Consider the following 15,566-nt stretch of genomic DNA (forward strand, 5'->3'; position numbering starts at 1 on the left):
TGTAGTCCCTGGTTGTGGACACCCCCAACATCGGGAAAATGTTTCCTGCCTCTAGCGTGTCCAAACCCTTAACTATCTTATATGTTTCAATAAGATTCCCTCTCATCCTTCTAAACTCCAGAGTGTACAAGCCCAGCCGCTCCATTCTCTCAGCATATGACAGTCCCGCCATCCCGGGAATTAACCTTGTAAACCTATGCTGCACTCCCTCAATAGCAAGAATGTCCTTCCTAAAATTAGGGGACCAAAACTGCACACAATACTCCAGGTGTGGTCTCACTAGGGCCCTGTACAACTGCAGAAGGACCTCTTTGCTCCTATACTCGACTCCTCTTGTTATAAAGGCCAACAAGCCATTCGCTTTCTTCACTGTCTGTGTACCTGCATGCTTACTTTCATAGACTGATGAACAAGGACCCCAAGATCCCATTGTACTTCCCATTTTCCCAACGCCGTTTGGGAAATGACGCCATTTAGATAGTAATCTGCCTTCCTGTTTTTGATACCAAAGTGGATAACCTCACATTTATCCACATTAAACTTCATCTGCATGCATCTGCCCACTCCCCCAACCTGTATAAATCACCCTGCATTCTCATAGCATCCTCCTCACAGCTCACACTGCCACCCAGCTTTGTGTCATCTGCAAATTTGCTAATGTTACTTTGAATCCCTTCATCCAAATCATTGATGTATATTGTAAATAGCTGCGGTCCCAGCACCGAGCCTTGCGGTACCCCACTAGTCACTGCCTGCCATTCTGAAAGGGACCCGTTAATCCCTACACTTTGTTTCCTGTCTGCCAACCAATTTTCTATCCATGTCAGTACTCTACCCCCAATACCATGTGCCCTAATTTTGCCCACTAATCTCCTACGTGGGACCTTATCAAATGCTTTCTGAAAGTCCAGGTACACTACATCCACCGGCTCTCCCATGTCCATTTTCCTAGTCACATCTTCAAAAAATTCCAGAAGATTAGTCAAGCATGATTTCCCCTTCGTAAATCCATGCTGACTTGGACCGATCCTGTTACTGCTATCCAAATGTGCAGCTATTTCATCTTTTATAATTGACTCCAGCATCTTCCCCACCACCGATGTCAGGCTAACTTACTTAAGTACCCTGAGATGCAGACCATCTGGCCCTGGGGTTTATCAACCTTCAGTCCCATCAGTCTACCCAACACCATTTCCTGCCTAATGTGGATTTCCTTCAGTTCCTCCCTCACCCCAGATCCTCTGGCCACTACTAGATCAGGAAGATTGTTTGTGTCCTCCTTAGTGAAGACAGATCCAAAGTACCTGTTCAACTCATCTGCCATTTCCTTGTTCCCCATAATAAATGGTCTTTTTCGGTTTTCAAAGGTCCAACAGGTCTTAACACTGCTTATGTGTAATCTGGGTGCAGAACATACTTAGGTCCTGTTGTATACTCTCAACCTTAATGGCCATCTCATGCGTATTCAATGAGCAGAACTAGTTCAGTCAGTACAACCAGAGGTCAGCTGCAGAATTCTTGTTGATGGAAGACTATGCAGATTGGCAGCTCCTTGCAAATTGCCCACTTCGACTCTCATGTAATCGCTGAGTTTGTGGCAGCCAGAAATATCTGCTTTCCTTCTCTTACAAATATTCTTCACACTTCACAATGCCAAATATGATGTTTATTTCCATCATTTATCCATATCCATTGAAAACAGCAAGCAAGCTGGTCAACACTGTGTGGGGGGAATAAATACAAAATGGGCAAAATCAGAGGAGGCAGAACTGGAAAGTACTACGAGCAAGGCAGAGCTGCAGGAGACAACAGGACAGAAACATCAATGGATGAGGCCAGAGAGTGTGGCCTGCACAGGGGTCTAAAAACAAAGTATAGAAAGAGGAAGGGGCCAGTGAACAAATCAACAAACTCAAGAAGCAAAGGACTACAAGGAAAGGCATGAAGCCCAGCACAATGAGAAAGAGACGCACGGAACTGCAGATGCTGGAATCATGAGGAAAACATAAAGTGCTGGAGGAACTCAGCGGGTCAGGCAGCGTCTGTGGATGGAATGGACAGGCAATGTTCCAGGTCGAGACTCTTCAGAAACGTTGTTTATCCATTCCCTCCACAGATGTTGCCTAACCCGCTGAGCCCAGCACTTTCTGCTTTGCCGTGATGAGAAGCTCAGTTTTTTGCTGTGAGGAGGAGCTCATTTGTTGGGTCACTTCTTAGGATGGCACAAAACAACTAACAATTAGAAAGGCAATGCAGCACACTAGAATGGGAGAACTATCCGGGAGCAGAATAAGCAGGTTAGGAGGATAGATAATGGTTTCTGTATTGGGGAGCAAAGCACAGTAAGTGGAAGGTGACATCACAGCGTCAAGGAGAGATCATCCATACAAACCAGGAGAGAATGGACAGACAACGTTTTGGGTCGGGACTCTTCAGTCTTAAAGAAGCTTCTTCCTTACAACAATTTGGAATGAGTTGTTCATAACTTACGAAGTATCAAGCATAAAAGAGGGTACCATCTACTGTGTAATACGATCATATGAGTTACAAAATAATCAGTTATTTTACCATATTACAATTCTTATTTAGGAATCATTTTAGTTATGCTTATTATATTGTTACGTGTACCAGGGTACAATGAAAAGCTTTTATTGTGTGCTAACCAGTCAGCAGAAAGACAATACATGTCAAGCCATCTACAGTGTACAGATACATGATAGAGGGAATAACATGGATAATGTTTAGTGCAAGATAAATCCAGTAAATTTCGATCCAAGATAGTCCGAGGGTCTCCAATGAGGTAGATAGTAGTTCAGGACTGCTCTCTAGTAGTGGTTGAATGGTTCCATTGCCTGATAACAGCTGGAAAGAAACTGTCCCTGAATATGGAATCACTTAAACCATTGGTAAAATGTTTGCTCTTTTTTTTAAAAAAAAACAATTATTTAAAATAAATATTCAAATATAATGTCAAAATTGTCAAGCAGCTGAATGCTGCATGTACCTTGTGTACCGCAGTATTTTGTCATGCAGGTTTGTAATCTCAAACGAGCTTCTGAATTCAACTAGCCGGCAGTGGGCAATAATGACAAAGAGGAACTGAGATCATTATAGATAGAGTTAATACCACTCTCAAGGAGGGCCACAACCAAAATGTATTATTCTAATATATAAATAACGGATCCACCAATTTATGAAAAAGCACAGCTCTTTGCCATTACCACATAAGATGGATATTACGTATTAATATTGTGGTTAAAAAGCCTAACTTCTGAAGCAGCCCACTGAGAGAACACAGTTTGTAAGAGTTGTAATAATCCAATTAAAATGCCAGGTGTGGAACTGTAAAACAAACCATGCTCGCAGCATCAATAATGACAGCAAGACATTGTTGATGGTTAAACAAGAGCATTCTCCCCTTTAGAAGTACTCAGGCAGGCACGTTACAATGGAATGCCACAATTAAAAGGCTGAATCACCACACCGCTCAGCAATGTAGAGGAATTTAGTCGTAGGGTGCATAGATAGCAGTGCAAGGTTTCTTCTGCTTTGTGTCAGATATTGTGAAAATGGATGACGGTACAATGGCACACAATTATCAATCAATAGGACTAATCTTGCCAGCTGGAGTTGGTGGCCATTGATTAGGACTCAGAAGTTTTCAGCGGGAATTGTAGATCTGCAATTAAGCGGGATCTATTGTTTCCAATTATTTACCTTTAGTTTAATGTGTTTAGTTTCACTTGTAAGTGCTTGATGTTTAATTAACCATACATTTATTTAATTCACTTTAGTATAATTTGTTAAATATCTCTGCATATTATAAAAGTAACTGTTAAATTGGCAGCTTTTGATAGCGGACAAAGCTCCAGAGCCTCTATACCATGTTCCTGAAGCCCAAGCATCATTTGCATCTTGCCACCTAAACCAAGGATGTGGAGGGCCGGTTAGATCAGTCAACTGTGGTGATCCACACACAAGTAAAGACAGGCAGGGGCTGCAGGTGGCGAGTCCTGGTCCAGACTTCGCTCCAGCACTGCGTGCTGAATATTACCAGCCGCTTCAGGAGTAAAACATTTGCTGGGTTCTTGGTTTATTCTAGTTTCGATTTTGACATAGAAAAATTTGAACATCACGATAAAATGAAATGCAAGATGTGTTTATAGGCCGGTTATACTGCTGCTAGTAAGAATTCCATTGTTTTGTGTTCCGTGCATATGACAATTAAACACTTGACTCTTGAAACAATAATATATTAATTCCAAACTTGCTTTTCAAATGCATAAGCACAAATGTACATACAGAGCAGGATAAGCTTGACAGATTGCAAAGCAGAAATATACATGTAGAGTGATAACATTTTTACGCTACAACGAATGGTCTAACAGGATTTAAAATCACCCTCAACTATAAATAGATCCAACACTCCCCTGCACCTGTCGTCAAAATAAAGCCTCAGATCACAAGCTTGTCAAATCAAAAGCACAGTATCATTACTCATCAAATCTCTCGATTCAATTGCAGGTGCTTAACTGCCATCACTGTCCACCATGATAACCGCTGAGCAAAAAACAACGCAAGCAATGAAAACAAAAATCCCCGGGTTTGCTTGAACACTCAGGTTGAGATAATGGCCCAGCATTTGTGATTGTAATGACAGCGAAACTGTCAACATTCACCAGTGTTGCTGTGTGAAACTGACAGCAGCATCCAGCATCCACACACGTTCAGTTAAACATGGAGGTTCCTGTCACCGATGTCCTGTGCCTCCACAGGGTGTGCTGCTGGGAGGATTGTCTGCAAGAAATTCGCATCAGATCACTAATTCTGCCACAGAGCACCCTGTGGAGCAGCAGAATATCAACGGCAGGATCCTCCGAGCTTAACTGGGCACCAATAGTCATGTCACTTTTGCACAATTACGTTGGCAAATGCCAAGTTCTGCTGCCCTTCCACCCCTGAGATCAGAACCATTATATTAATTTTGTGTTTTTCAAAAAGTTCATTCAGTTTCATTGCTTGGTACTTGTCATGGTGGATAGTCCTGGCAAGGAGAAATTTGCAAATGAATCAGGGGAGTTGCCTTACGTGATCTGATAAGCTAGTAATCAGACAGCTAATTTTATAGAATGGCACAGGAAAGTGTTGCAGGATCCATTTCTTGATTAAGGTAATTGATTGATTGAAAGATACAGCCAGAAGCAGGCCCTCTGGCCCACCGAGTCCACGCTGACCATCGATCACTTGTTTACACTAGTTCCATGTTATCCCACTTTCACATCCACTTCCTGTACACAAGGAACAATTTACAGAGGCCAATTAACCTACAAACCCACACATTTTTGGGATATGGGAGGAAACCGGAGCACCCGGAGGAAATCTCGTGGTCACAGGGAGAATATGCAAGCACCACAGACAGAATCATGAATGCTATTTTGTATTAAATTATTCAATCACAAAATAAAAATATATCATTACTTTCATCATATCATACAATCTTGCAATCTGTTCCCAATTCCAGGGCTGTATATGCTCACAATGGTCTGTACATTTGGAACTCAAGTACAGAATTTAAGAATACTTTATTTCCCCCTGTCATATCTAGGATATCACAACTGCAGGTTCCCCTTCAAGTTGCACGTGATGTAGACTTGGAAATATATTGTTGTTCCTCCAGTACTGCCGCATCTAAATTCCGAAACTGTCTACCTAACGACACTGGAGGTTCCTTCACAGAAGAGATTACAACAGTACATGGAAGATGTACATCAGCAGCTTCACAAGCAATTTGGGATGGGAAAAATAAATACTTGCCAGCAAAATATCAATCACATCATTAAAAAATGAATTAAAACATGTCCCCCATCAGTCAGAAGAAGGGTTTCGGCCCGAAACATTGCCTATTTCCTTCGCTCCATAGATGCTGCTGCACCCGATGAGTTTCTCCAGCTTTTTTGTGTACCTTCGATTTTCCAGCATCTGCAGTTCCTTCTCAAACTCTATGTTTGACATAATGGCTTGCAGGGTGTGGTTACCTAAATTAACTAGAAAGGTCTGACAATTTTTCATGCAATAAGCTCTTGCACTGTTAGGTAAAGATACACACACAGTGATCAAAAGCTGACTTCGTAAATTAGGTTCAAGGCCTATGACTGGAAGGTATCACTGAAACTAGCCTTGTGCAGTGCGTAACCTGGCACCAAAACTGCACACTTAAGGTTACATTTCTAACTGGTTTGAGCTGACCTTAACTCATAAAAGATAATGTTCAGTGTGTGTGATGTATTTTAGAAAAATAAATGGGATTTTGAATTATATCCAAGAACCACCATCCAAAACAATGCCAGTACAAATTACAGATTGACAGAGTATCATGTTCAGTTTTAGCTCTCACATATCCTGAACAATACTTTAGACTTTAAAGATACAGCGCAGAAACAGGTCCTTCAGCCTACCGAGTCCGCGGTGACCTGCGGTCATCCCGCACACTAGTACTATCCTATACACTTGAGACAATTTCTAAATCTACTGAGGACAATTAATCTACAAACCTGTAGGAAAGAACTGCAGATACTGGTTTAAATCGAATGTAGACACAAACTGCTGGAGTAACTCAGTGGGCCAGGCAGCATCTCTGGAGAGAAAGAATGGGTTACGTTTCGGGTCGAGACCTCTTACTCCAGCAGTTTGAACCGACAAACCTATATGTCTTTGGAGAGTGGGAGGAAACTGGATCACCCAGAGAAAACCCACAAGGTCACAGGGAGAACGTACAAACTCCGTATAGACAGCGCCTGTAGTCAGAATAAACCTGGGTCTCTGGTGCTGTAAGGCAACAACTCTATTGCTATGCCACAGCGCCACCCCCGAAATACTAAGGCTCTGCAGAAATAGTAGAGAATAGTTTAAGTGGTATTAAATTTTACAACTACCAGCTATGAGAAAGAGTCCAAATATCATCAGAAGTTCTGATGTCTGGCTTAACATTTATGTTCACTTTGCAATACAACTTTGTCAGAAAGGCCTCTGAGAATCGGGTTCCAGGATATGCATCCTCTATGATTTTATCTATGATCTGCTCGGGACAGCATGGATCACTCTTGCTCAAATGGATCGTCCACACTCATGTTTTCCCACAACCAGATCTGTTCAGTGCTCAGGCTCTGGAATCCAAGACAGTCTGACTGTCTTCTGAATTAAATTTTTGTTTTGTATGCTTCTTTGTCACCTTCCACTAACTAATACTGATCAATTCTACATTTTCCCTGTATCTCTTCGCCTTTGATGTCTCATTTTCACACCTTACCCTTTCATATCTCTGTGTCTCCCTCATTTTTAAAGTAATAATATACCAATACCATCTACATGGACATTATCCGGGTGAGTCCAACTAGAAATCACAGTCATAACGCTATTTGATATATTTGTTAGAAATATGTAGTAACCGGGCCGTTTTATTTCATTTTCAGTGTTTACTTTTTACTTATCACATTTGACGATGGCCCTGTTTTTTTGTACAGTAACTTTCAATAATCGTCAAAGAATCAGCAATTGTACAATAATTGTTACCAGAACATAATTTAACAATCTGTAATTAACAAAAGGATTGTATACTATTTTTCAGACATTATACATTATTTTACCTTCATCCTCATTAAAAAAAAACACTTCATACAACTTTATTTTCTCCACAAAGCAATGTGCACATATATTTTTTTTAAAGTTGCAAGGATCCGACAATGTAGATTTAAGAAATTAACTTGGATTTTTGCATGATCTGAAATATATAGCAACTCTTTCTCATAATCAGTTTGGTTAAAACAAAATCAAGTGGAAATATTTACACAAATTTATTTGAAGCCAAATTTGAAGCCAGGTTTAATTCTTGTTCTGGTAGTATGTCCCTGTTAATCTCTTCAGCACCAGACGATAGGAACTTCAAAGCCTCCTCTTTATTTGTGCATCAATTGAAAATAATTTAACATTGTTGTCGTACTCACTTGCTTACATCTATTTCATTATCATCTTACTCACTGACTGCATTGCTGTGATCGCTACTGTAAATTAAAATACAGGTCTTTGCTGTACTGGTAGAACCTGAACATAGATTCCACTCTGCATAGGCATTACACATACAAAATGGTGCATTAATACATAAAGCAGAATAGAAGAAAATACCATTTTACATCTTTACTGTAAGTAAATAAGCAACGCTAAGTGTAGTGCAGAGTTAAACAAGTCTTTGTTCTTTGCTTTGGAAAAAAAAAGTATATTGCCCAATGTAAATCTAAAACCACGACACATAAATGAACCTCATAATCAGAGGGTCTTGGTCCCCAAGACAATGCACTTAGGAATGACCCCTCAGTATAATGACCTGTTGGGAAAGGATATGAGAATCGTGCCTGTCAGCCAAAATGTGCTATTTGTCCCAAACCAAAGGCTAGTGCGGTTTTCAGTGGTTGTATATACAGTTTGCTGTCTCACCTTAGGAAGCAGGAGCAAGTCTTAGCCCCAGAAGATAAGCGGCAGAATCCAAACCTCTGCTTGCTGTCAATGTCAGTGAGTACAAACGTAAAGTTCTGGCCAACTTGACTGACTGTAAGGCTGAAAAAGAGAACAAAGCAGATGAGTATTTTCAACTGACCACAAGATAAAGTTGTCTAAGCAAATCATGTCACTGAACCAGCACAACTGAACTCCCTGCAGGAATTTGTTTTCAGGAAATAAATGGACATATACCATGCTTTCCCTTACACAGGGCAACAGATTGATCTAATGGGAGTCTAGAATTTGTTAATGTAAGCCTAACCTCTTTTTCTTTCCAATCTCTTCATATTAAAACCAACCTTCTTGACTATCCTTTCTTCTGCAATTATTTCTCTTACTTTACACTTTTCTGTTGAATTTTCTGGTTAATATTATCTTCCCCTCACTGCTTTTATTTTTCATTAGTTCTTCGCTCTGCCTGTAGCTAATCTGTGCACTCCGTGTTCCCTAATGTTTTCTCTAATTAGTGCTCTGTATTTCTCCATCTTTTAATTCCAAGTCACCATTACATTCAACCCTGTCCGTCAACTATCAAAGTTACAGAATTTGGGTCAGGCTGTCAATTAGAATGCCACAAACATGCTGCTGCTAGTGCTATGCCAGGAACATGTTGCAAACACATTTGAAAATTAGTCTTCAACGATATTGGAAATGACAGAGATCTCCCATCGCACAAACAATGAACGTTGCCTTTCTTTGCTGAACCCCAAGGTCATTTCCAGCAAATATAACACAAGAACATGTGGACGATACAAGCAGGCATTACAAAACCTAACGCTATTTTAAACATGAGCAAAGCGTAGAGCTGAAGTAACTCAGCAGGTCAGGCAGCGTCTGTGGAGAGATGTTGCGGGTCGGGATCCTTCTTCAGACCCGACGTTTTGACCCAAAACATCGCCTATTCCTTTTGTCCATGGATACTGCCTGACTTGCTGAGCTAATCCAGCACTTTGTGGTTTGCTCTAGATTCCAGCATCTGCAGTTCCTTGTGTCACTAATTTAAACTTTCTGTGACTCACAGCTGAATATACTTAATTCACTACCTGCTGTCAGTTACACAATTTAATTCTAACCCAGCTGAGAGAACTTCCCAATGGTTATGCCAAAAACACAATCAAAAAGGCAGAGTAATCAAAAATCAAGCATGCAAGTTGCATATTAAATATTGATATTGCCACTTGGGATGTTCATTATTCCTGTAAAATAGAGCTTTAAGAAACAGTAAATCTTTAAATATCCACAATGCTTAAGAGCAGTTCTTTTCAGATCAGTCGCTCATGTAGGCTACACTGCAATGTTAAAATCTGAAACTAAATAGTTTCACTGTCACTGGATTGCAAACATAAAAGTAGTGATATTAAACTAGCACCTTACATAGTAGAGATGAATTATACAAAAGAGCACATCGTTGTTGCCATACCCATTGTTGCTAGTTGACAGTATTCCAATACCTCGATATCTCCAATTTAAAATTCTAAAAATCAGTCTGAAGGACTGACCCGACCCAAAACTGTCTATTTCCCTCCACGGACATTGCTTGTCCCCATGGAGTTCCTCCAGCACATTGTTTACAGCTTAACATTTTGGAAATACAGCATGGAAACAGGCCCTACAGCTCACCAAGTCAAGGCCGACCACACGATCACGCCAACCCACAATCATCCGTTCACACTAGTTCTATGTTATCCTACTTTCTCATCCACTTACTGGGACCATTAACCTAAAAATCCACATGTCTTTGGGATGTGGGAAGTAAACTGGAGCATCCGGAGGATAACTACACAGTCACAGGGAGAACATGCAAATTCCACACAGGCAGCACCCGAGGTCAGGATCAGTTATGCCACTGGGTCACCCTTCCTTGTATTAATTCTTTTCCTTGTATTTGAATGTCATAACTGAATGTTTCTCGTACGACACAGACATTTCTCACCAATCTCCCGTAAATTTCCATTCCTACAATGAGACATGTGTGCACTTTTTCCTTTGCCCATTTTGTTCAATTGTTCACTAGTAGAATACCCTTAAAGCCCACCTCCTCCATTCAAACTGCAGTTTGTCCCTTGTCAACACCTTCGCCTGTGGCTCAGTATAGATCGTTATACAAGTCTGGTGGAATGCTGTTTCCATATGAAAGATCAGCATCAATGCAAACTTTTTTGTTTGAGCAGCAGCCTTGGTGTCGGTGATGGAATTTTTTGAGTGATGGATGATCAAGGAGAGATGCAAGTATTACAAAACACACATCAGAACTGAAATGGTAAGAATGAATACATTTAACATACTGAGAAAACTTCAGAGTCCATGTTTTTTCTTCCGGAGAACAACAAATATAATGGCCAAGAGCAAAGTTGAAATAAATAGATGTTGAAACATCTAATGGAAATACTGAAATAATTTCTCAAGCTGCGTTTTCATCACTCCTGTGGTTCCACAGGCAGAGGCTGCACTAATATCTGACCACAAAAGTAATTTGAAAAAGTAATATTGGTCAATTTGCAATACCCATGTTGGCAAACATTAATGGGGAACTCAGACAATTTTTCAAACTAATGAGCTAATTTAAAATTTTAGTTGAGAATAAACTGACCAGGTGTAAATGTAACAATCTTTTTTTTATTGGATTGAGATTCAGTTCCGACTGGTCGGAAGATATTTAAGATAAATATATTTTAATGGCTTACAGTATCAGCCAATATTTAAAGTTGAGCCTGCATAAACAATGGTACAAACCTACCAAAGTCAAAGACTATTTACAAGGTAAATATTAAAAAGCAAAAAGCAAAAAACAAACTCGGCAGGTCAAGCAGCATCCACGGAGGAAAATGGACAGATAACATTTGGGATCCTGCTTCAAGACTGGAGTAAAAGAAAGATAGTTGATAGATAGAGGCGAGGCAAGGGATGGGGCAAGAGCTGACAATTGATGGATGGATCCAGGTAAAGTAGGGTCAGATAAGGGTAGAGGGCTGGAGATGATGTGAAGAAGATAAACGTTGCAGTTTGTAGAATCTGATAAGAAAGCAAGGCCAAGAGTGAAACATAGAACCAAAGGGAGGGCTGGTGAGTGGACGGGCCAGGAGATGGGTGGGAATAGGGGACCCAAACAGAGTAAACATAGATAATAGCGGGAGTTGTCTATTCGGCCCGTCGAGCCAGCACTATCATCCAAAATCAATACCCCATTCCTGCCTTCTCCCCATATCCCTTGATTCCGTTAGCCCTAAGAGCTATATCTAACTCTCTCTTGAAAACATCAGGGAGGGTAATGAGCAAAAGGAATAGGTGGCAGAGGGGAAAAGAACAGGAGAACTGGGAGATGGAGGGAGTGGAAAGGAAGGTGTCCCTGGGAGGACATGGGTAGATTTAATGGTTGGGGAAGGGGAGTGGAGTTGCCTGAAAGTGAAGAATCCAATGTTCATGACATTGGGTTGCAGGCTACCCAAGCGGAATATGAGATGCTGTTCTTCCAGTTTGCACATGGCCTTAGTGTGACAATGGAGAAGGGCGAGGATAAAATGAGGTCAATGTGGGAATGGGAAGGGGAATTGAAAAGACTTGCAAACGGGAGCTCCAGGCTGGCTCTGGTGAACAGAGCACAATGTTCAGCAAAGTGGTCGCCTTGTCTATACTTGGACTCACCGATGTTGAGAAGGCCACATTGGGGGCACCAGATGCAATAGATAAGTTCTCACCTGGAAGGGCTGTTTAGGTCCCTGCATGGGGGTGTGGGAGGATGTGTAGGGACAGGGGGTTGTTGCACCTCCTGCAGTTGTTTCAACCTATTGGGGAGAGGGAGGAATGAGCAAAGCATGGGAGAGAGTGGTCTCAGCAGAAAGCAGAGGAAGGGAAGGGCTGAGAAAGGGAAGATGTGACTGGTGGTGGGACTGCATTCAAATTGGCAGAAATGTCTGAAAATGACCTGCTGGTTGCTGAGGCTGACTAGGTAAGGAGTAAGGACTAGGAGAACTCTATCCCTGTTCCATCTGGGTAGAATGGAGAGCAAGAGCATAAATGTAGAAAACAGAGGTGTGATGGGTGAGGGCTTCATCGACAACTGCGTTTCCTGAAGAAAGAGCACATCTCCGATGTCCAAGTGTGGACAACCTCACCTTGAGAGCGGATGTGACAGAGATGAAGAACTGCACGAAAGGGATGACATCCTGGCAGGAGACTGGGTGGGAAGAGGTGTAGTCAAGATAGCTCTGGAAGTGGGTGGTTTGTACTTGATATCTGTGATAGTTCAGCTCCTGAGTGGAGCGAGGTCAAGAAAGGAGAGAAAAGTGTTGGAGACAGTCCGAATGAATTTGAGGACAGGAAATACATTAGTGGTGAAGTTGATGAAATCAATGAGCTTTGCATGGGTTCAGGAGGCAATCATCGATGTAGCAAAGAAAGAGTTGGGGAGTGGTGTGAAGGTATGTTTGGAACTAAAAGTTCAATGTAACCAAAGAAAATACAGGCATTGCTGCTCATGGTTACACCGTCGGTTTGAAGAAAGTGAACTGTGGATGGTAAAAACAAGTTCTGCCAGGCAGAGGAGCGTGTTAGTTGAGAAACTGATTGAGTCTCTAATCTACGGAGAAATTGAGGGATTGACGACTTCCTGATGAGGAAGTGTAAAGAAACTGACATCCATGGTAAAGATGAGGAAGTGGGGGCCAAGCCACAGATTGTTTGAGTGGTGGAGAGCGTGCAAGACCCATAATATATGCCTGCTCTTGGGCCACTGAATAAATTAGCTCATATCTCGACTCTACCTTGTCCTGTTCCTTCCCACTGGCATCGGGGACAGTTCACATGCTCTCCACCACTTTAACAACTGCCCGACATCCCACCCTGCATTTGAGGATGGAACCCTCACCTGTTTCTCCTCCGTTCCCCCACAGTTCTGTTTTCACCCCACCTTCCCCAATGCAGAACAAAGATGGAGTTCCCCTAATCCTTACCTTTTATCCCACCTGCCTCTGCATCTAACACATCATTCGTTGACACTTCTGCCATCATCAACATGTCATTTATTCCTTTATCGCTCTTTTCTGCTTTCCACAATGAACACTCTCTCCATGTTCATCCCTCCCAACCCATCCCTGCCCAGGCACTTTCCTCTTCACCCACAGAAAGTGCACCACCTGTCCTTAGACCTCCCCTCTCACTCCATTCAGTGTCCTAAATGGCCCTTCTAGACGAGGCAGAGATTCACGTGCACCTCCTCCGACCATGCATTTGGTAATCTCTTCAACAAGGTTGAGAGCTGGATCAGACCAGGCTACCACTTCACCGAACATTGTCCATCAAGGCCAGCTGAAGCTCTCGTTTGCAAACACTTCAATTCCCCTTCCCACTCCCATACCGACCCGTCTGATCTCGACCCTTGCCAGAATGAGGCCACATGCAAACTGAGAGAACAGCACCTCATATTCTGCTTAGGTGGCTCACAAGCCAAGAATTTCAGGTAACAATCTCCTCCTGCCCTCTCACCCCTCCTTCTGAACCTCCAGGGTCTTCTCGAGTACACCTTTCTTTTCACATCCTCCATCTTCCATTCCCTTTCCCATCTTGAACTTACTCCTCTTCCACATTACCCAGCACAACCCCCCTCCGCATCCCCTATAACCTGCTCCCACCCTCCCATGTTCCCATCTACTCACCATCCCTTCCTCTAGTTCCATACGTCACTCCTCATGCCATCTTTACCCTCTAGTCTTCTCCACTTATCACCTCCATCCTTGGTCACTATCTTCACCCTTCTCTCCCCCAACTGTTTATTGTACCAAACAATCCTTCCTTAGCTGGATGCAGTTATCACTTGCCAGCTCTTGCTCCATCCCTTTCAATCTTGAAGGGTCCCAACCCCAACCATTGTCTGTCCATTTCCCTCCATAGATGCTGCCTGACCGCCAGGTTCCTCCAGCAGTTTATGTTTCACTCAAGATTCCATCATCTGCAGTCTCTCTTGTGACGCCTCTTAAAAATGTCGTCACTCTGGTCACTTTAACAACTGCAATGTCATTAACCCAAATTGTGAGGAAAAAACACTCAAGACCATTCACCAGCAGCATTCGGTTTCCAAAAATGCACAATTAAAGGCCAAAGGTAGACAAAAATGCTGGAGGAACTCAGCGGGTGAGGCAGCATCTATGGAGAGAAGGAATAGATGATGTTTCGGGTCGAGACCCTTCTTCAGATTAAATGCTAAAATCAGGATGCTCCATCAGAAATTGATGGATGTCGAGGGTTATGGGGAGAAGGCAGGAGAGTGGGGTTGAAAGGGAAAGATAGAACAGCCATGATTGAATGGTGTAGACTTGATGGGCCGAATGATCTAATTCTGCTCACATCATTTATGAATTTATGAAATTCAGTTCCACTCACAGAGAAACTCAGTATTGGAACATAAATGACGTGACATTATGGTATTTACATAATGTAGATCCACTAAACTTACCAGATAAAGTTAGACCTACATTTAAATAGAAATGAAAACTTAATTGGACAATAATCTTAATCCCTGATTAAGATGAACAATTCCAGCACTTAAAGTTAACTTTTGCTAAGGAAGAGGCAGATTAAGAGGCAGACAAAAACAAATTGGATAGGCATATGGATGAGAAGGGAATGGAGGGTTATGGTATGAGTGCAGGCAGGTGGGACTAAGGGAAAAAAGTTGTTCGGCACGGACTTGTAGGGCCGAGATGGCCTGTTTCCGTGCTGTAATTGTTATTTGGTTATATGGTTATTATAATTATTGTTGGAGATATTTAAAAATTAAAATAGTTTACTTTTGTCTCTTTTATTTTATCTTCTTTCATTCTTCTCCACCATTTCGTAATCTTTACATAATTTGACAATGACTTAATTCTTACTTTACATTTTCTGGTTTAAATCGGAAAGGATTCTATAGTCTGATTAGTTAAGAACACACACTCTTTCCTGGCGCTGTTTATACAGTTCTCAAGTCTCCTGCATAGAGAGCAATATATTTTGAGGCTCTAAATACCAAAAGTTCTCGTGCA

At 41.8% G+C, this 15,566-nt stretch overlaps 1 protein-coding gene and 1 long non-coding RNA gene across 7 annotated transcripts in view; one reads left to right on the forward strand and one right to left on the reverse strand.

Annotated features, from left to right (window-relative positions):
- The window catches only part of dennd1a (DENN domain containing 1A), a 492,710-nt gene that overhangs the window by 299,285 nt on the left and 177,859 nt on the right, over positions 1-15,566 (reverse strand). For 5 of the 6 annotated variants that reach the window (XM_033048628.1, XM_033048627.1, XM_033048629.1 and 2 more), the window contains one exon: positions 8,488-8,607. The exons of the other annotated variant lie outside the window; for it this stretch is intronic. In XM_033048628.1, the coding sequence (XP_032904519.1) occupies positions 8,488-8,607 (120 nt within the window). The remainder of the gene's footprint in view (positions 1-8,487; positions 8,608-15,566) is intronic. 6 annotated transcript variants of the gene reach the window in all.
- The window catches only part of LOC116990703, a 46,230-nt gene that overhangs the window by 23,802 nt on the left and 6,862 nt on the right, over positions 1-15,566 (forward strand). The window lies entirely within an intron of this gene.

The sequence above is a fragment of the Amblyraja radiata genome, chromosome 32 (assembly GCF_010909765.2).
Source record: "Amblyraja radiata isolate CabotCenter1 chromosome 32, sAmbRad1.1.pri, whole genome shotgun sequence".
In the NCBI taxonomy this organism is placed as follows: Eukaryota; Metazoa; Chordata; class Chondrichthyes; order Rajiformes; family Rajidae; genus Amblyraja; species Amblyraja radiata.